The following is a 22,791-nucleotide window of genomic DNA, read 5'->3' on the forward strand; positions in this document are numbered from 1 at the left end:
AGTTTCTGTTTAAAAGCTTTCCTTGTTGTGTAATTTTTTGGCCACTGGAGAGAATGTACTCAGTGCTGAGGGAACACATGGTGCCTGTGGGCACTGCTGCTGCTGCTCTGTTCAGCTGCTACTGCACCATTGCCATGGCAACCGTTTTTGTTTGTCTGCTTATGTTGCTAGCTTACTCTAATTTGGCTAAAAGAAATCTTCAAAAAAATCTTTACACACACAAAAAAATATATGTTTAAGGTTAGAGTCCGTGCTGCTTTTTGGTTTATTCACTCAGTTTGGTCGTTTTGATGTAGTTGTGTTAACTGCACTTGCTAGGTTTGTTCTAGCTCAATTTTTAGCTTGCTGGCTAGGTTTTTGTTGTGTAGCTAGTTAAGGAGAGTAAAAAACTACTTCATTTGAGGAGCAAAGTAAAAAAATATATATTCAGATTGAATAGAGTTGTTGTTCATCATATCTTGTCTTGAATTATTTTTAGATTGGAGATGTTCATCTCATTTTAAAAACAAAAAACATATAAATCAGGTGCTCATGCTGAGCATGTCTGTAGCTCTCGCTCTCTCGACAGAACATATGGAGCACAGAGCTAATACACAGGATTTTGGTGAGAACTCACAAAGAGCAGTGTGTAAGAAAACATCTCATGGACTGTTAATCTGAGACTTGCTACAGTAAAATAAATTAGAAGCAAACGTATTTTGGAAGTGGGGAACTGAACAGATTATGTTAAAGGATGACCTTCATACAAACCTCCAGTCACATACTGCACTGTATGCACCACAGAGTTGGATACAGGGCGCATTTGATCCAAAGCATGTTTTTGCATGGGCAGCTATTCAGCGTCTCAAAGATAAGAGATGAGCTCTCTAGTAGCATAATATGCACCTACCTGTAATGTTAAAGGGGAAGCCATGCCACAGTCTTAAAGGGATGCTGTTATTTTTATTTTCTTGCAGATTCCCGAAGTTTCCTGGACAGTAGTATGAACCAAACTCCAGCCTCGTCGAATGGAGAGCTTTTCTGCTCGGAAGTGTCCTTCACTCCCGCCACCTGTCAGAGAATGTTCGGATCCATGCACTCTGTATCGTCAAGGAGCACCCTCCCACACACAAACAGGTACTGCCTTTCTTTCACACTGCAGTGTTTTTGTGAGTGTGTTTACTGTAGCTACATTTTGTCACGCCTGCTCCCGCTCCCCCTTTCTGGTGCTCGAGGACGCCAGGTTGCCCATCATTATGCACACCTGTCAACATCATTACGCGCATCAGCGCTTCATTGGACTCACCTGGACTCCGTCACTTCGTTGATTGCCCCTTCTATATCTGTCTGTTCCTCAGTTTGATCCCCGTGTCAGCATTATTGTTGTCATGTTTCCCTTGTTCAGACGCTGTCCTTGTTTGTTTCATGTCCGTTTATGCATTAAATATTCACTCCCAGTACTTGCTTCTCGTCTCCCAGCTGCTGTTCTTACATATTTGTACTTATACTTGATCATCCCCTTCTCTCTCTCTCCTCAGCCAAACCCCACCTCCAGTGTGGCTGGACAAGACTCCTATGTCCCTGTCCTCCCCATTCCTCCCCCCTTCCTCTTCCTCTCTTTCTCCCCTCAGCCTCCTCAATGCGCACAGATCTCCCCTGGGGGCACAGAGGGACCTGGAGGGGTCTGGGGGCCAGAGCCGGGGTGAGAGGAACCAGGGTGCCCAAAGCCAGGGGGATTTAGTCTCTCTGCTGGGGAATGGACATCTTGGTCTGGAGGACAGCCTGTTGGAAGCTGTGGAGGGGCTGGGGCCCCTGGATCTAGGCCTGGGGCTTGGAGAGGGTGGACTGACAGGACTGCCACCCGTGCTGCCTGAGAAGAGGGTACCAGGGCTGGCTGGGTCCCGGTCCCCCTCTCTCAGTGGATTATCCAGCCCCCACAGTGGTAGTAGTCTCAGCATCCCCTTCCCCTCAGCCATGACCCCAGCCCCTTTCAGAGCACTCAGCCCTGGTGTTGGTGGAGGCCCTTTGCCTGGATCAGGTACACATGCACGCAGACACACACACAGGCAGACACACACACACCATCATTCCTGTTCCCCAAAAACTCTAAGGCATCCTGCTATGATTACTACCGACCTGTAATAATGAAGTGCTTTGAAAGGCTGGTCATCGCACACATCAATTCCATCATCCCAGACACCTTCGACCCACTCCAATTTGCATACCTCCCCAACAGATCCACAGATGACGCGTTCTCTATTCCACTACACACTGCCCTCTTCAACCTGATCACCAACGACTGACTATGAGACAGTCTACAGGGATATAGTCAGAGACCTAGCAGTGCGGTACAAGGACAACAGTCTCTCCCTCAACTTCAGCAAGACCAAGGAGCTGACTACAGAAAACAAGTGCGGGTGCACACCCCCATCCACATCGATTGGGCCATAGTGGAGAGGGTCCAGAGATTCAAGTTCCTTGGTGTCCACATCACTAAGGACTTAACATGGTCCTCTCACACCACCACAGTTGTGAAGTAGGCATGATTTGCCATAGACCCTGAGATCCTTAGGAACTTATAGCTGCAGCATTGAGAGCATCATGACTGGCTGCATCACTGTCTGGTATGGCAACTGCACCGCCCTTGAACAAAAGGCCCTACAGAGGGTGATATGGACGGCCCAGCACATCACTCGGGGTGAGCTCTCAGTCAATCCAAGATGTACATGCCAGGCAGTGTCTGAGAAAGGCCAGAAAAATTGCTGAAGACTACAGCCATGCTGCTGTCCGGCAGGCGGTACCGGTGCATCAAGGCTCAGACCAACAGACTCCTAAACAGCTTCTATCGCCTGGCTATAAGACTGTTAAATGGCTAACAACTCCTGCTCTCCCTCTCCCACAGATACCCACACTGACTCTATGCCCATCCACAGGACTCCACCCGCTCAGACTGTCTTACTTACACACACAGTGGTGTGGTGGGCATTGCTTATACTCACTTCTTAATCCCGATTGATACTTATCAAAGTAGTGTATTGGAGGTATGTGCCGTATCAATTAATAGGGCTGATTGAACAGATTGGAATGTTTATATTAAAATGCAGATCAACTATTATTTCTTCGCATTTTAGGCACAGCAAAATACACACGGCAGTAGGTCTATGCGTGAATGTTGCAAAATGCAATTTGCGGGAAAACACTGTTCTGAAATGCGCACCGCACATGCAAGCAATTTTGTGGACAGAGATGGGAATATCAGTTAGAAAAAGGGGGATTTAAAGATGCAACAACTATCATGGGTTGCTAATATGATTAGGATAAAGCCTTTGGCTGCTAGACAATGAAAGAAAACTGAAAGAAAACCGATAGAACAGGAGAATGCATATGAGTTAGTCTTTATAAAAATAATTGCCCCCACAATTCTAAGGTGGGAATTTGTCAATAGGCTACTTTGAAGCAAGGTAAGACATGCCTCAAAATATGAAGGATTCAAACAATTAAGGAACAGGAAAAATATAGCAATGCTAATTATAGGTCTTTAGCTAAATGGAAATGCTTTCCCAAAAACCTTCTCTATTAAATGTTAAATAGCTACAAAGTAGCCTATACCTACCTTTCAGAATGATATCATGAGTATTTGCATCAATCCAGTGCCCATTCCAATGTAAACTCCATCTCATGTGCTACAGAAACACTGTTAATCAAGCAATAGTGCTAGCTGCCTGCACACTTGAATTAAAGGGTAACTACTCTCAAAAACATACATTTCTTAGATTTTTTCCAGACATCAAAAGTTGTCTCCTGATGTGGGTTAAGCATTGTTATGGACTTAAAACATACAATGTTGTTGTTTTTCTATAAAAAAAAAAAGTGTGACTCGGAGAACGAAAACCTGAAAAAAATGTGTAGCCCTACTATTAACCTACTGCACAGCACAGCTTGGGTAGCCTGAATGTGAAAGACCAATATGGGATTCATTATTTTAGGTCATTCAGCGTGTATGTCACTGTTTCTCATAGAATCTTTCACACAGGGCGCCATTCATTAGCTGGGAGGGCCGTTTGGAAACATTTTGGCAAAATTCGAGTATACCCACTTCTCCAGGCACCACATGCTCACTCACACACTCATTATTGACGCCATACACTTACACCTAATGGCACACACGACCTCACAACTACGCTGCTGCTAAAATTATTATTGATTAGATGTATTACTATCACTACGCTGCTGTTAATTGATTATTGATTGCCATTACCATTAGTATCTATTTATTTATCCTGCTATTACTCCTGTTTACATGTACACTATATATACAAAACTATGTGGACACAATTTAACATTTTTGGATTCAGCTATTTCAGTTGCTGACAGGTGTATAAAATCGAGCATACAGTCATGCAATCTCCATAGACAAACATTGGCTGAAGAATTGCCTTTCTGAAGAGCTCGGTGACTTTCAACGTGGCATAGGATGCCACCTTTCCAACAAGTCAGTTAGTAAAATTTCTGCCCTACTAGAGCTGCCCCGGGCAACTGTAAGGGCTGTTATTGTGAAGTGGAAACATCTAGTTACAACAACGGCTCAGTAGTGAAGTGGAATGGGAACATAAGCTCACTAAACGGGACCGCCGAGTGCTGAAAAGCGTAGCGCGTAAAAATCGTCTGTCCTCTGTTACTGGCTTTGGTTTTCCATTTATGTTTTGAGGATGGACTTTAGCACATATAGCTTGTTAGCACGTAGGGTGCACTGATTGGTGTCACCTCGTCAGTCAGTGTGTGTTACACCTGTGCTGGTTGCCAACTCATTAGTGGGAAGGCATTTGACCTGTGTTGGCCCAGGTGCTATTTAGGAGTGGCTGTCCCAGTGCTCCAGTGGACCTTTAGAGATGTTGGGGAGAGCTACACTTCACCTCAGCTGTGGTGCCATTTTGAGCTCAACCTGATTGTGGTTTTGGTGTTTCCCCTGTTTGTTTTGCTCCATCTTTTTACTCCCTATCCTAAGCTGTTGTGGATTTTTCTTTTATTTTGTCTTTTTGGGGGCAAACCTAGTGGGCATCCATGGTGGGTGTCTTTTAGAACCCCTTACTAGTGGCTTTTCCAACTTTCAGTGGGCACCCACATGGTGCTTTTCAGAACCCCTTTTGAACCCCTTTCTGTTTTGTTTGGCTGTCAGTGATTTTCTTTGTTAGTTCCCTTTGTTGTGAGAGACATTTGAGTTTGTCTTGTGGGGAGGTAACAAAATGGGAGCTCTTCCGGGATCTAGTGTCCCATGAGTATGGTAGTTGCTCTAATCACCTACTCTGAAGCTCTCCTGTGCCCAGATATTTGAGTGTTCAAAATACACTTTTGGGTAGAGTTTCTGTCACTGACATCAACCTTGCGGGTTATAAGATTCGTGGAATCATTTTGAAAGTCCCACAAACACACAGGCTAATAAAAAAAGCCATGGATCTTAAGTTGGAAACATTTGTGAAAAACCCTACATGGGAGATGCTAGATAAATGTATCTGGCGAATCTGCTCATCACTGCAAAGCATTATGACATCAAGGTCGTGTCTGGCCATCCAAAATCAGTAGTCAAAGAGTTGATCGGTGCTGCTCTGGTGGAGGAAGAAATCCTTCCATATAGGGATGTTGGTGAAAAGGGTCCTACGGGTAGTAGGTCAATTCCCATAGACTTGTAACTGGGGGAGATAGAACTAATGGCAAAATAGGAACAACAGAAATTAGAGGTGGAGCACAGGGAAAGACAAGATGAGCATGTAGCCAGACTAGAACAAGAATGTGCACATGCCTAAAATGGCCGTGAGATATTTGGTCACAGGTCCTCCAAAGTGTTCTTGTGGGAATGGCTCAGAAGGTGTATGCCACTTTTTCTCCTTATCTCTGTTAAAGCTGCTATCCTTTGGGCATACGAGTTGGTCCCAGAGGCATACCCACAACAGTTCAACAAATTACGAAAGACAGAATCACAAAGCCACGTTGAGTTCGCAAGGGAACAACCATGTCGTTTAGATCGGTGGTGTGGTTCTCAAGAGATCAAGGACCTTGAGGATTTAATTAAAGACTCTCATACTTCTCGAGCAGTTCAAAAATTGCCTTCACGAAAGGGTTGCAACCTACATTTATGAGCACAAGGATCTCACTCTTGAGAAAGCTGCAGTTCTTGCAGATGAGTTTGTGTTGACCCATAAAACTACATTCACTAACAAAGCACCCAGTAGTTATCCCTATGCAAAAAGCAATCCAGAGAAGTCACCTCCTACTGCAAGGTTTCCGTCCATTTGTACAGTGCCCAAAGATAAAGATCGGCAGAAAACTGCTTTTTCGTATCCACCTGCCGTGAGAAAGGGCACATTGCCTCTGTGTCCTAAGTTGAAACAGAAAAATGAGAGAGAGAGAGCGAGAGAGAGAGACAAAGACAGTTCTTCTTGTGGGAGCACATTAAAGTCTCTTGGGTATCTCTTAAGATTTTGGATCAGATGTATGTGAACCCTTTGTTTCAGAAGGGTTCGTGTTTCTGCAGAGTGGCGATGCTTTTAAGCAGCCGGTGAAAATACTGCGGGACACGGGGGCAGCCCAATCCTTCATTTTGGAATGGGTTACTTTGAAAGAGATTGTGTTCTAATGATGAAATTACGTTCTTGCACCACTTCTGAACAAGAGATACTGAGGTTGGCTCACAATGGTAGTATGGCAGGCCATCTTGGGGTCAACAAGATGTATGAAAGACTGGGATGAAGTTGTCCCTCTTGTGCTGTTAGCGTCACGGGAGGTTATTCAGGTTTTAGTCTGAATGAACTCGTGTTTGGACATCATGTCAGAGGTCATTTGAGACCTCTCAAAAACAGAAGCAAATCTGTTAGAGCATGTTAGAGCTTTTTGATACAGATTACATCGAGCCTGTGAGTTTGCCAGTGAGAATTTGGAGAAGGTGCAAATGAAAATTAAAGTTTGATATGATCGAAAGGCTCGAAGCCGCACTTTCTTTTGGTTTTGTTACCCGTTCTGGGGACACCGTTGCAGGCTCGCTTTTCAGGTCCTTACCCCTTAGTGAAAACATTTGGTAGGAAAGTTACTAGGGATATCAAATCAAATCAAATTGTCAACACAGGTACAAGCCCTAAGCAACAATGCAGTTTAAAAAATAAAAATAAAAATACCTTAAAAAAATAAGAATAACAAATAAAAGTAAGAAATAATTAAAGAGCAGCAGTAAAATAACAAAAGCAATAACAAAGGCTATATTTAGGGGATACCGGTACGGAGTCAATGTGCAGGGGCACCCGGTTAGTCGAGGTAATTGAGGTAATATGTTCATGTAGGTAGAGTTATTAAAGTGACTATGCATTGATAATAACAGAGAGTAGCAGCAGTGTAAAAGGGGGGGCAATGCAAATAGTCTGGGTAGCCATTTGATTAGATGTTGCAGGAGTTTTCCCTTGAAATCTGACACGTCCGTGGTAGGGACAACTTGGTTGCTGATTGTCTTTCAAGGGTGGGCAGTTAATACGTTTAGATTTTTGTGTTTAGCCCTGCCCTTGCTAAAAAAATACATTTTTATTGAACGTTTCGTCGTTTTGGAGATTAGTTTATTTTTACACCATCCCATCTGGTTTGCTCTTGGTGGGACTATCATTTGTTTTTCAACAGGACAATGACCCAACACACCTCCAGGCTGTGTAAGGGCTATTTGACCAAGACGGAGAGTGATGGGAGGGCTGCATCAGATGACCTGGCCTCCACAATCACCCGACCTCAACCCAATTGAGATGGTTTGGGATGAGCTGGAATACAGAGTGAAGGAAAAACAGCCAACAAGTGCTCTGCATATGTGGGAACTCCTTCAAGACTGATGGAAAAGCATTCCTCATGAAGCTGATTTAGAGAATGCCAAGAGTGTGCAAAGCTGTCATCAAGGCAAAGGGTGGCTGATTTGAAGAATATATTTTGATTTGTTTAACACTTTTTTTTACAGTTTTGATATCTTAGCTATTTTTCTAAATTTGGAAAATAGTAAAAATAAAGAAAAACCCTGGAATGAGTAGGTGTGTCCAAACTTTTGACTGGTACCCACCTATATGAGAATGCTATTCATTGACTACAAATCAGTGTTCAAAACCATAGTGCCCTCAAAGCTCATCACTAAGCTAAGGACCCTGGGACTAAACACCTCCCTCTGCAACTGGATCCTGGACTTCCTGACGGGCTGCCCCCAGGTGGTAAAGGTAGGTAACAACACATCCGCCACGCTGATCCTCAACACGGGGTCTCCTCAGGGGTGCGTGCTCAGTAACATCCCGTACTCCCTGTTCACTCATGACTGCATGGCCAGGCACGGCTTCAACACCATCATTACGTTTGCTGATGACACAACAGTGGTAGGCCTGATCACCAACAACGATGAGACAGCCTATAGGGAGGAGGTCAGAGACCTGACCGTGTGGTGCAAGGACAACAACCTTTCCCTCAACATGATCAAGACAAAGTAGATGATTGTGGACTACAGGAAAAGGAGGACCTAGCACGCCCCATTCTCATCGACAAGGCTGTAGTGGAGCAGGTTGACAGCTTCAAGTTCCTTGGCGTCCACATCACCAACAAACTAACATGGTCCAAGCACACCAAGACAGTCGTGAAGAGGGCATGACAAAACCTATTCCCCCTCAGGAAACTGAAAAGATTTGGCATAGGTCCTCAGATCCTTAAAAGGTTTTACAGCTTCACCATCGAGAGCATCCTGATGGGTTGCATCACTGCCTGGTATGGCAACTGCTCGGCCTCTGACCGCAAGATACTACAGAGGGTTGGGCGTATGGCCTAGTACATCACCGGGGCCAAGCGTCCTGCCATCCAGGACCTCTATACCTCTATACCAGAGGAAAGCCCTAAAAATTGTCAAAGGCTTCAGCCACCCTAGTCATAGACTGCTCTCTCTGCTACCACATGGCAAGCGGTACCGGAGCGCCAAGTCTAGGTGGAAGAGGCTTCTAAACAGCTTCTACCCCCAAGCCATAAGACTCCTGAACATCTAATCAAATGGCTACCCAGACTATTTGCATTGCCCCCTGTCACGTCCTGACCAGTAAAGGGGTTATTTGTTATTGTAGTTTGGTCAGGACGTGGCAGGGGGTGTTTGTTTTATGTGGTTCGGGGTTTGTTGGGATATGTATTTATGTAAGAGGGGTGTTTGTTTTATGTATTCCGGGGTTTTTGGGTATTGTTCTATGTTTTGTATTTCTATGGTTTTTCTATGTTGTGTATTTCTTTGTTGGCCTGGTATGGCTCTCAATCAGGAACAGCTATACATCGTTGTTGCTGATTGGGAGTCATACTTAGGTAGCCCTTTTTTCACCTGTCTTTTGTGGGAAGTTGTTTTTGCACTGCTAGGGTTAGCCTGCAAAACTGTTTAGCTGTCATTCGTTTTCTTGTTTTTGTTACGTGTTCAAGTTTATTAAAATAAACGTTAAAATGAGCACTCAACCCGCTGCGCCTTGGTCTACTCCCTTTGACGGCCATTACACCCCCCCCCTCCCCCTCTTCTTCGCTGCTGCTACTCTATGTTATTATCTATCACTTTAGTAACTGCACCTACATGTACATATTACTTCAATTACCTTGACACCGGTGCCCCCGCACATATACCGGTACCCCCTGTATATATCCCCGCTATTGTTATTTTACTGCTGCTCTTTAATATATATATTTTTTGGTATTTTCTTAAAACTGCATTGTTGGTTAAAACCTCTTACATCTAGATGTGCCGCTAGCGGAACGCCTCGCCAATATCCAATGATAGAGCGTGGCTCGAATTACAAACACCTCAAAAATCCAAAAACTTCAATTTTTCAAACATATTACTATTTTACACCATTTTAAAGACAAGACTCTCCTTTATCTAACCACATTGTCCGATTTCAAAAAGGCTTTACAACGAAAGCAAAACATTAGATTATGTCAGGAGAGTACCCAGCCAGAAATAATCACACACCCATTTTTCAAGCTAGCATATAATGTCACAAAAACCAAAACCACAGCTAAATGCAGCACTAACCTTTGATGATCTTCATCAGATGACACTCCTAGGACATTATGTTATACAATACATGCATGTTTTGTTCAATCGGGTTCATATTTATATCAAAAACCAGCTTTTTACATTAGCATGTGACGTTCAGAACTAGCATACCCACCGAAAACTTCCGGTGAATTTACTAAATTACTCACGATAAACGTTCACAAAAAACATAACAATTATTTTAAGAATTATAGATACAGAACTCCTTTATGCAATCGCTATGTCCGATTTTAAAATAGATTTTCGGTGAAAGCACATTTTGCAATATTCTGAGTAGATAGCCCGGCCATCATGGCTAGCTATTTTGACACCCACCAAGTTTGGCACTCACCAAATTCAGATTTACTATAAGAAAAATTGTATTACCTTTGCTGTTCTTCATCAGAATGCACTCCCAGGACTTCTACTTCAGCACCCAATGTTGTTTTGGTTCCAAATAATCCATAGTTATATCCAAATAGCTGCGTTTTGTTCTTGCGTTCAAGACACTATCCGAAGGGTGACGCGCCGGCGCGTATCGTGACACAAAATTTCAAAATATTCCATTACCGTACTTCGAAGCATGTCAAACGCTGTTTAAAATAAATTTTATGAGATTTTTCTCGTAAAATAGCGATAATATTCGAACCGGGAGACCTTGTTTTCGTTCAAACACTGAAAATAGAAAATGGAGTCTTCACATGCACGCGCGCACCAGTGTCATTGTTCTCAGAACGACCACTTTCCAAAAGCCCTACTGTTTTTTGCCCAGGGACTGCAGAGTCATCATTCCCCGTTCTAGGCGCCTTCTGAGAGCCTAAGGGAGCCTTAGAAAATGCCACGTTACAGCAGAGATCCTCTATTTTTGATAAAGAGGCTATAGAAGGCCAAGAAATGGTCAGAGAGGGCACTTCCTGTATCGAATCTTCTCAGGTTTTGGCCTGCCATATGAGTTCTGTTATACTCACAGACACCATTCAAACAGTTTTAGAAACGTTAGGGTGTTTTCTATCCAAATCAAATAATTATATGCATATTCTAGTTTCTGGGCAGGAGTAATAATCAGATTAAATTGGGTACATTTTTTATCCGGCCGTGAAAATACTGCCCCCTATCCTAAACAGGTTAAGGGCTTGTAAGTAAATATTTCACTGTAATGTTGTTGTATTCGGCGCATGAGACAAATAAAATGTGCTTTGATTTGTTTTATTCTGTATATTACCATTACTATATAACCATAAGTATTTCTGCTACCAGTCACTTTTCATCCCTGTTTACATGTACATCTGCCAATCACGCCTACACGGACACTCTGGCCCACACATTTACGTTTACATACACACATTCACCACCATGCACACATCAACCCACCACTTATGCTACTGCCATATTGTTTAATATTATTATTATTATTTTGCTTCCTACCAGTCACTTTCTCCTAATCACTGCCTACATGTACATATCTACTTCAAATACTCCACTATCCCTCCCTATTGCACATTTGGTGCTGGTACTGACCCTGTATATACAGTACCTGACATTTATCTGAAATGTAGTTGTTTTTTCCTCACTTATTTGGTGTGTTATTGTTGTGTAGTTTATTAGTTGTAATATTTTGATACTCAATATCGCACTGTTGGGTAGGGCTTGTAAGTTCAGCATTTCACTGTGCTTGTGCATGTGAAAAATGAAACCTGTCCCATGTTGTAAACATGTATAGACAGCAATATGTTGACTCTCACCCGTACATACAAAGACAATGGCATGCCTGAATTCACACTCAATCATACTGTCGTACACGATTTTCACTGTGTCTCAAAAATATGTTTATATACTATAGTGCTCTATTTCTCTCTCTCTCTCTCTTCACACCAAATGGTTGTCTCTGTCTGTGTGTTGTGTTGCAGACCCGTTTTCCAGTAAGCAGGACAGTGTGAAGTTTGTTCAGGACACGTCCAAATTCTGGTACAAGCCTGACATCTCCAGAGATCAAGGTAAATATTGTTTCCAGATATTAGACGGGTGCTGCAAGAACTCTTTCTCTCTCTGTGTGTGTGTGTGTGTGTCTGTGTGTGTGTGTGTGTGTGTGTGTGTGTGTGTGTGTGTGTGTGTGTGTGTGTGTGTGTGTGTGTGTGTGTGTGTGTGTGTGTGTGTGTGTGTGTGTGTGTGTGTTGGCTTGGATATTTTCTTTTCACACTGTGGTTTCCAGCACAGTTCCAGCCATTATGCTAGATGTGCATTACACATTGTGCAACCAGGCCAGAGCAGTACAGTTCGGCTTGGCTTGGCTCTGTTTGTCTCAGAAGTCTGAAAAGGGCATCAAGGTCACTACTGACTATGACATGGGTGTTGTGACTGTGTTAAACTTTATTTTTTGACTCCTGTGGTGCTCTGTAGCCATCGGTGTGCTGAAGGACAGAGAACCAGGATCCTTCATCGTCAGGGACAGTCACTCGTTCCAAGGAGCCTACGGATTGGCTATGAAGGTGGCCACACCCCCTCCCTCTGTCCTGACACAGAGCAAGAAAGGTGGATGTGATAGGCTACAAATCACTGCGTTCCAAATGGCATGATATTCCCTATAAAGTGCACTTCATTTGACCAGAGCCCTATGGGAATAGGATGCCATTTGGGATGCAGGCTGAGAGAGGTCCATAAGTTCCAACATGGTGTCATTAGAATATGTCATAACATTTTACCATTGTAGTTATATGTCACTTCTGACTTTCTTCTAATGAGATATATCTGTCAGTCCACGGCAGTGTAGGATGAAGTTGCCGCTAGATGCTGATCCTGTGTCAGTTTAGCATTTTTTCCACTAATGGTAAAGGTTAGGATTAGGGGAGGGGAAGCTGATCCTAGATCTGTACCTAGGGCATTTGCCAGTTCCCCAATCCGCTCTGATGTCACTTCCTATCTCCATAGTGGGTGGCGACCTATCCAATGAGCTGGTGAGGCACTTCCTGATTGAGTGCACACAGAAAGGGGTGCAGCTTAAGGGCTGTCCCAATGAACCCTACTTTGGTGAGGACATATTCCTGTGTGTTGTGCTATGTGCTTATGTATGTGTGTTCTGTTCTGTTCTTTTGTGCTGTTTTGTGTTGTAATCTGTGCATATGTGTACTGTATGGGTGCATATGTTCAGTTTTGTGAAGTAATACAATGTATTCCTCTGGTGGACATACTCAGTAGTGCATCTTAACAGGTCCACAAAATCTGGTCCAAAAAATATTCTTGGTTGACCAATGACTTGATGGAACGGTATATGAAAGCATCTGAGACAGTGTTTTCTGTTCTTCACAGGAAGTCTGACTGCGTTGGTCTGTCAACATTCCATTACCCCCTTGGCCCTGCCCTGTAAACTCATCATCCCCGAAAGAGGTAAGAATGTGTGTGTGTGTCTTTCCTTGTGTTTTTATAAATACAATTATATCAGTTCCCACTAAACTTCCCTTTTCTTCCTGTGTTGTCAGACCCTCTGGAAGAGACAAGTGATCCATCAACACAGTCCGTAACCAACTCTGCTGCTGAGCTACTCAAACAGGGAGCAGGTACTTTATAGTCTCAGCTCTCCTCTTCTCTGACATTGGGTGTGTGTTTGTGTGTATGTGTGTGTCAACTTTTATTGTGTAACATGTATGCTTCTCCGTGTAGTTCATGGGCTCAGTAGAGCTGCAGTCTCTGACTGGGTACCAGGCTGTGTGTGTGTTACAGTGTATAACGTGTGTGTGTTACAATGTGTAATGGATGTGTGTCTCTCTCCCTAGCTTGCAATGTGTGGTTCCTGGGCTCAGTAGAGCTGGAGTCTTTGACAGGGTACCAGGCTGTGCAAAAGGCAGCCAGTCTGACTCTGGCCATGGACCCTCCTCCAACCTCCACTGTGGTTAATTTCAAAGTCTCAGCACAGGGCATCACTCTCACCGACAATCAGAGGAAGTGAGTCATACACACACTTGCATGATCACACATGCACGCGGCATGCCATGCATTCATGTGAGCACACACACACACACACACACACACACAAACACTTGAGCATGCATATGTATGCATGCACACACATATAATATAAAGAACCTCCTACAAAATAAGGGTATGGTATTGTTCCCTGGGGAACACAAATATCTAAATACAGATAATGTACCTTCAGAGGTACACATAATGATATCCCATGGTATTGTTCGTTATCCTTTTGGTACATGTGCGGATAAAGAGTATGAGGGTCCATTTTTGTACCCAATATTTTGAATATTAAGGCAATCATCACACTCTAGTTCTCGACGTACGGTGAAGGTAGATTTCTGTGTCCCAATACATTGCAGAAAAGCAATGTATTGAAGGAAGGTACATATTTGTACCCACCATAAGGCGCAATTATTAATTCATGCCACTTAAAAGGAACTAACGGCTCTGTCACTGGGGTGGTACACTAAAAAGGCACATTTGTACCGCCTTCATTATCATCAGTGGTGTAAAGTACTTAAGTAGTTTTTGGGGGTATCTGTACTTTACTATTTATATTTTTGTCAACTTTTACTTTTACCTCACTACATTCCAAAAGAGAATAATGTCCTTTTAACTCAAATCAAATGTTATTGGTCACATACACGTGTTTAGCAGATGTTATTGTGGGATTAGCAAAATGCTTGAACTCCATACGTTTTCCCTCACACCCAAAAGTACTCGTTACATTTTGAATTCTTAGCAGGACAGGAAAATGGCCAAATTCATGCACTTATCAAGAAAACATCCCTACTGCCTCTGATCTGGTGGACTCACTAAACACAAATGCTCTGTTTGTAAATATGTATGTGTTGGAGCGTGCCCCTGGCTATCCATAAAAAAAGAAAATGGTGCCGTCTGGTTTGCTTAATATGAGGTATTTGAAATGATTTATACTTTTACTTTTGATGCTTAAGGAAATTTTAGCAAATACATTTACTTTTGATACATAAGTATATTTAAAACCAAATACTTTTAGACTTTTACTCAAGTAGTATTTTACTGGTTGACTTTCACTTTTACTTGTCATTTTCTATTAAGGAATCTTTACTTTTACTCAAGTATGACAATTGGGTACTTTTTCCACCACTGATTATCATATTTCCTTGCAATTCCCCCACGAGTTCAAGTCCGAGCTCTTGCTGGGCCACTCAAGGACATTCAGAGACTTGTCCCGAAGCCACTTCTGCGTTGTCTTGGCTGTGTACTTAGGGTTGTTGACCTGTTGGAAGGTGAGGCCCTGAGAGCTCTGGAGCAGGTTTTCATCAAGGATCTCTCTGTACTTTGCTCTGTTCATCTTCCTTTGATCCTTACTAGTCTCCCAGTCCCTGCTGCTGAAAAACAGCATGATGCTGCCACACCCATGCTTCACCGTAGGGATGGTGTCAGGTTTCCTCCAGACATGACGCTTGGTATTCAGGCCAAAGAGTTAAATCTTGGTTTCATCAGACCAGAGAATCCTGTTTCACATGGTCTGAGAGTCTTTAGGTGCCTTTTGGCAAACTTCAAGTGGGCTGTCATGTGCCTTTTACTGAGGAGTTGCTTCTGTCTGGCCACTCTACCATAAAGGCCTGATTGATGGAGTGCTGCAGAAATTGTTGTCCGTCTGGAATGTTCTCCCATCGCTGCAGAGGAACTCTGGAGCTCTGTCAGAGTGACCATTGGGTTCTTGGTCACCTCCCTGACCATGGCCCTTCTCCCCCGATTGCTCAGTTTGGCCGGGATGCCAGCTCTAGGAAGAGTCTTGGTGGTTCCAAACTTCTTCCATTTAAGAATGATTGTGGCCATTGTGTTCTCGGGGACCTTCAATGTTGCAGATATTTTTTGGTACCCTTCCCCAGATCTGTGCCTCGACACAATCCTGTCTTGGAGCTCTACAGACAATTCCTTTGACCTCATGGCTATTTTTTTTCACTGACAATCAATGTCAATTGTGGGACCTTATATAGACAGGTGTGTGCCTTTCCAAATCATGTCCAATCAATTGAATTTCTCACAGGTGGACTCCAATCAAGTTCTAGAAACATCTCAAAGATGATTAATGGAAACAGGGTGCAATTTTGAGTCTCATAGCAAAGGGACTGAATACTTATGTTAATAAGGTATTTAAATGTTTTATTTTTAATACATTCGCAAAAAAAATCTAAAAACCTGTTTTCACTTTGTCATTATGGGCTATTTTTATTTAATCCATTTTAGAATAAGGCTGTAAGGTAGCAAAATGTCAAAAAAGCCAATGGGTCTGAATACTTTCCAAATGCAATGTATCTCATGAGGCCTTATTCTGAGGCCTAATTTTACCCTAATACAGTATGCCACAGAGACTTTGAATACCGTATGTGAAAATGTAAATGTGACTAACTTTCCAGTTTTATGTATTGCATGTAGTATATTGTGTTGTGATTGTGTATTTGTATGCTTGCGTCACAAAATGAATTTCCATGGAAAATTAAAGTATATCGTATTGTATCTGAAGTATGAACTGGGGTAGAATTATGCACCTGTAACTAAAGGTTCACCTTACATGGTACCACCCCATTAACAAGCATTGGTACCCATTTAGGAACATATCTAAACCTTTTTTCCAATAGTGTAGTTACGACAGATATTGTATACTTACATTACAATGTACTCACCCCTCACTGTCTCTCTCTGTCTGTAGGCTGTTCTTCAGGAGACACTACACCGTCAATACCGTCATATTCTGTGCCCTTGACCCACAGGACCGCAAGTGAGTACTGTGCACTCCTGTGTGGGTGTGTGTGTCTCAGATAATCATGCATGGTAACTAACTATTCTCTGCTCACAAGGTGGACAAGAGATGGCTGCTCCTCTGCTAAGTAAGTCATTCCCTCACTTCAGCTCCTGTCATTATTTTTCTCTCTCTTACTCATTGTCTTTCTCTGTCTTTCTCTCGATCCCCCTTTCTCATTGTGTTTCACAATGTGTCTTTCTATCTTTACATATCTCTCTCTATCTCACAGAGAGATATAACTTGTTTTTTCTGAAGTATTTGCTGAATAGCAACAGAAAATGTTTTGCAACTAAAAAATACTTAAAAAAAAAAAAATTCTGGTAGGTCCCTCTCCATTTTGGCCCTTATGTTTCTGTTGCATTCCTAGTGAATATGACCCTCGATTCTCCTGTTTGGCTGTTGAAGCTGAACGCTTACTGAGCTTCTCTGCTGTTTCTCCTCCTGTCAGGATCTTTGGTTTTGTGGCGAGGAAGTCGATGAGTGGGACGGAGAATGTGTGTCACCTGTTTGCTGAACACGACCCCGAACAACCTGCCAGTGCCATCGTCAACTTCGTTTCCAAGGTGATGATTGGATCACTGAAGAAATAAGACTTGTACACACACACACACACACACACACACACACACACACACACACACACACACACACACACACACACACACACACACACACACACACACACACACACACACACACACACACACAGTTTGTCATGCTGGTACATACTGCACTTAAATGCTGATGTAGAGAAGACTAATGTGTTGCATTATGGCAAACTACCAGCAGAGGGCAGCACAGTAGCAACATCGTTACACTGCCACCAGGGGTGTAGGGTGACATTTCCCCTAGACGCTGATCTTGAGTCAGTTTTTGCATTTCCCCTACTTATGGTTAAGATTAGGTGAGGGGAAATCTGAACTGATCATAGGTCTGTTCCTAAAGGAAACTTGACCCTGAAGTGCATCGAGGACTTAACCTTCTCAAGAAAACCAATGCTTATATTAATGAAGTCTGCTTATCAGAGGAGGCTGATGGGCAGAGATCATTGTAATGGCTGGAATGTACGGTATCAAACACATGGTTACAATGGTCCCGCCCTCCTATATTGACGCCCACCAGCCACCACTGATATATATCTATATGATCTGGATGTCATTGTAAAGGGAGGGAATCTGTCATGTACGTTAGTATTTTTAGGACATTTTTTCAAGAACTTTATTTGTTTAACTGTAATCTATATGATATTACCCTATAATCACACGGCATTACTAGTCTGGCTTTACCTGCCATGCCGAGTAAAAGGCTTTCAACAATGAAAAGGGTCACTTTCAATCACTTCAGCCAATCCTTTTGAACTCATATCATCAGTGAAACATAGGATACTCTACAATCCAGTGCTTGACTTGGGCCGGAACACACCAATATAAACTGTACCGACACCAAAAAGGATTTCAGTCAAGCACTGCTACAATCGACTGGGTTTGTTTAGCATCAACTTAATAGTTAAGCCCCACCATGGAGTAGCACTATATCATAGAGTTTAAGATTAAAGCTAGAGCACTGATGTCTTAGACAAATCAGACCACACTGATCGGTTAAAATTAGCGAGTGACCGTTCTATTGTATATGACAACAGAGTATCGTCTGCTATTTTTTATTCATCTCCTGACAATACTACATGTTGAATCGTCTCCGTTCGTCGACACCCAGCAGGTATCTTCTGCGTACAGCCCACGTTTGTTATATTAGACTAAAGCCTATATCTGGTGTCCCTTTCAACAGATATTAACAGATTTGAAAAGATGTGGTTTTGTACATTGGCTGAAATATTTATAATTGATGTGCATATGTTTTTATAAATACCTATGTCTTTGATAACATAATTGTCTGTATATTTAACATTATACATTATTTTTGAAAGATGAACAACTCTGAGGAGATATGAAACAGTGCAACATATTGTTGTAAGGAGTACTATGATTACTGTCTTGTTCTTGACAATGGCATGGTGTAGCACTGGTAACTGTGTGAGGAAATTTGGGTCCCAAATGGCATATGTAGTGCACGGAAGTAGTGCTGGTCTGGTCAAAAGTAGTGCACTATATTGGAAATAAGCTCCCATTTGGGATGTACCCGAAGTCTCTTCCTTGTCATATTGTTGGAGAGTTGATGGGCTTAGGGAACTGTTTTCCATACTCACATGTTTCTGTGATCCATGTCTCCTACTTCTGTGTTTTCCTGAGTTTTCTAGCCCAAGAGCATAACTTGAGTACTCTATTGCACATGAGGTTGGTGGCACCTTTTAATTGGGGAGGACAGGCTACTGGTAATGGCTGGAGTGGAATTGTATCAAATACATCAAACACATGGTTTCCATTCTGTTTACTTCATTTCAGCCATTACCGCGAGGCTGTCCTCCCGTCAGCAGCCTCCACTGCTCTATTGTAAGAATTTGTAAATTCATGTTACTTCACTCACACGTGGAAAATAGAAAAACAATAACTCATATATTACATTCCTACATTTGTCATTTAGGCTACAGCCACATAGATATGTTGTGTCCAAAACCTCCGGATTGAGCAAATGGTTTTTCATTATCCGTTGATGATTGTCAGACAAAAACTGCACAAATCGTCTGTCTTTTTACATATGCAACTTGTCCTAAAATAGTTTCATTGAGTTAAACTTTTGATGGACAATAAACAGATAACTGATGAATGCATATACTGTTTCATCTGCATTCATGCATCTCTGTGTGGCCGCAGCCTTATGAAAATGTCAATCGGAGTATTTTTTCCAGTAGATGGCACAGATCAATCACAAAAGAAAGAAATGTAGGATGACGTTTGTGTGTGTGTGTGGTACAGTATTTGTATAACTGTCAGTGCGTGGGTCTTTGACTTAGCCTTCAGGAGAGGAATGCCAGTCTGACCAATTCTGCTATTTTGTGTTTCCACCATCGTTTCCTATGACCGAAAAGAGCTTCTTGGACATCAGAACAGCAATCGCTAACCTCGATTTTGATGATGATTTCCAATTCAACGAGTCGGCAGCGCAAGACATACTGCTCACCCGGACCAGCCCTTAATCCCTGAGATTCGGGAAAAGAATAAGTGAGGCCGACACCCGGGCACCCTGATGAATCTACATAAATAAACCACCTCCACCCTGTGCTCTATTGGCGAACGTACAATCACTGGAGAACAAAGTGTTTCGTTGGAGTTCCGTTGGAGACTATCCTATCAACGGGACCTGAAGAACTGTAATACCTTGTGTTTCTTGGAGTCCTGGTGGAACAAGAACATGGATAATATAGTGCCTTCGGAAAGTATTCAGACCTCTTGACTTTTTCCCCAAAAAATTACGTCACAGCCTTATTCTAAAATCGATTTAAAAAAACACACACACAATACCCCATAATGACAAAGCGAAAACCGTTTTTTACGTTTTTTTGCTAATGTATTAAAAACACAAACAGAAATACCTTATTTACATAAGTATTACGACTCTTTGCTCTGAGACACGAAAAATTTAGTCCAGGTGCATCCTGTTTCCATTGATCATCCTTGAGATGTTTCTACAACTTGATTGGAGTCCACCTGTGGTAAATTCAATTTATTGGACATGATTTGGAAAGGCACACACCTGTCTATATAAGGTCCCACAGTTGACAATGCATTTCAGAGCAAAAACCAAGCCTTGAGGTCAAAGGAATTGTCCGTAGAGCTACGAGACAGGATTGTGTCAAGGCACAGATCGGGGGAAGGATACCAAAAAATGTCTGCAGCGCTGAAGGTCCCCAAGAACACAGTGGCCACCATCATTCTTAAATGGAAGAAGTTTGGAACCACCAAGACTCTTCCTAGAGCTGGCCGCCTGGGCCAAACTGAGCAATCAGGGGAGAAGGGCCTTGGTCAGGGAGGGGACCACGAACCCGATGGTCACTCTGACAGAGCTATAGAGTTCATCTGTGGAGATGGGAGAACCTACCAGAAGGACAACCATCTCTGCATCCCTCCACTAATCAGGCCTTTATGGTAGAGTGGCCAGACGGAATCCACTCCTCAGTAAAAAGGCACATGAAGCCTGCTTGGAGTTTGCCAAAAGGCACCTAAAGACTCTCAGACCATGAGAACAAGATTCTCTGGTCTGATGAAACCAAGAATGAACTATTTGTCCTGAATGCCAAGTGCCCCTTCTAGAGGAAACCTGGCACCATCCCTACGGTGAAGCATGGTGGTGGCAGCATCATGCTGTTGGGGTGTATTTCAGCGGCAGGGACTGGGAGACAAGTCAGGATTGAGGATAAAGTACAGAGAGATCCTTGATGAAAACCTGCTCCAGAGCCATCAGGACCTTAGACTGGGGCAAAGGTTCACCTTCCAACAGCACACAGCCAAGACAACGCAGCAGTGGCTTCGGGATAGGACTCAATGTCCTTGAGTGGCCCAGCCAGAGCCCGGACTTGAACCCGATCAAACAACTCTGGAGAGACCTGAAAATAGCTGTGCAGCAACGCTCCCCATCCAAGAGAAGAATGAGAGAAACTCCCCAAAAGCTTGTAGCGTCATACCCAAGAAGACTCTAGGCTGTAATCGCTGCCAAAAGTGCTTCCACAATTTACTGAGTAAAGGGTCTGAATACCTATGTAAATGTGATTTTTCCGTTTTTGTATTGTTTATAAATTCGCAAAATTTTCTGAAAACCAGTTTTGTCTTTGTCATTATGGGGTATTGTGTGTAGATTGATGAGGGGAAAAACAATTTAATACATTTTAGAATAAGGCTGTTACATTACAAAATGTGGAAAAAGTCAAGGGGTCTGAATACTTTCTGAAGGTACTAGCGGATTTTTCCATGCATCGGCAGGACAGAGCAGCAGCTTCGGGTAAGCTCAAGGTTAGAATACCTAATTATAAGCTTTAGACCATATTATTTACCAAGAGAGTTTATCTATACAAAGTTAACATATTGAATATACGAAAGCTCAGGAAATATTTCTCGTTTTTATATGCATATTTAACCCCTTATTTTTGTTGGCACAAAACTACCTGCATACTTCAATTTGTTGCAATGGGTTACTTTCAGACGAGTTCCGTGACACTTATGGGGGTGGTAGAGCAAAACGGAGAACACCATCGTGTTTATGAGTCTCCCTTTCCATAGTGGTAGGCCAAACCGGTTGGACGCTACAGATGTTTTAGTGAGAAGACCGATTTTCGAGAAGTCTTATGGTCTAACAAACACCACTGTAGCTCGGCCACCTTCCCCGGCAGATGTGGAAGTCCGACATAGGCGGATGTGGTGGATTGAGACGCAGCCCATGCAAAAAAAATTATATCTGAAGCTAAAACTGATGGATTTTGATGAGGATTTTTTAAATTATGTTACTTAGATTGACGCACAGGTGATGAATTTACTATTTAGCAGTCTGGCTATTTAGCAGTCTTATGGATTTGGGGTAGAAGCTGTCTCTGAGAGCCAATGCTCCGGTACCATTTGCCGGACGGTGGCAGAGTGAACAGTCTATTGCTTGGGTGACTGGAGTCTTTGGCAATTCTTCGGGCCTTCCTCTGACACCCCTTGATATACAGGTCCTGCATGGAAGGGACCTCGGCCCCAGTTATGTACTGGTATTCCATCTGGCCTGGCAGCCTTATGATTGTTAACCTGTTTAATCATTTTGCTCACATCGGCAACGAAGAGCGAGATCACACAATCATCCTGAAAAACAGTCTGTCTTAATAGCCAGACCTCTCACATGACCCAGCTCCTCTGTAAGCTCAGTGTAGGCCAACGCCAGGTTCAAACTGCACAGGAGGAACAATAGTTGATAATCTTTCAATGTTAGGGTTGCGTTCCAAATGGAACCCTATTCCTTAGACGGGGCGTCAGTGTAGACATCTTTGATAGGCACCAGTAAAGGTAACTATGTCCGCAATGATTCCCCTGCGATGTATAAACGCTTGCCCTCGCATTCAGGTGCTACACAA

The 22,791-nt window shown here is 42.9% G+C and overlaps 1 protein-coding gene across 1 annotated transcript in view; it reads left to right on the forward strand.

Moving 5' to 3' along the window:
* The window catches only part of LOC115192276 (tensin-3-like), a 76,612-nt gene extending 57,099 nt beyond the window's left edge, over window positions 1-19,513 (forward strand). Inside the window, exons 6-16 of the mRNA XM_029750589.1 lie at window positions 957-1,116; window positions 1,518-2,017; window positions 11,947-12,033; window positions 12,437-12,568; window positions 12,965-13,063; window positions 13,343-13,420; window positions 13,513-13,590; window positions 13,807-13,975; window positions 16,704-16,772; window positions 16,852-16,881; window positions 17,245-19,513. Of these exons, the coding sequence (XP_029606449.1) occupies window positions 957-1,116; window positions 1,518-2,017; window positions 11,947-12,033; window positions 12,437-12,568; window positions 12,965-13,063; window positions 13,343-13,420; window positions 13,513-13,590; window positions 13,807-13,975; window positions 16,704-16,772; window positions 16,852-16,881; window positions 17,245-17,386 (1,544 nt within the window). The 3' untranslated portion in view covers window positions 17,387-19,513. The remainder of the gene's footprint in view (window positions 1-956; window positions 1,117-1,517; window positions 2,018-11,946; window positions 12,034-12,436; window positions 12,569-12,964; window positions 13,064-13,342; window positions 13,421-13,512; window positions 13,591-13,806; window positions 13,976-16,703; window positions 16,773-16,851; window positions 16,882-17,244) is intronic.
* Window positions 19,514-22,791: the final 3,278 nt, after the last annotated feature.

Source organism: Salmo trutta, chromosome 4, assembly GCF_901001165.1.
Source record: "Salmo trutta chromosome 4, fSalTru1.1, whole genome shotgun sequence".
In the NCBI taxonomy this organism is placed as follows: Eukaryota; Metazoa; Chordata; class Actinopteri; order Salmoniformes; family Salmonidae; genus Salmo; species Salmo trutta.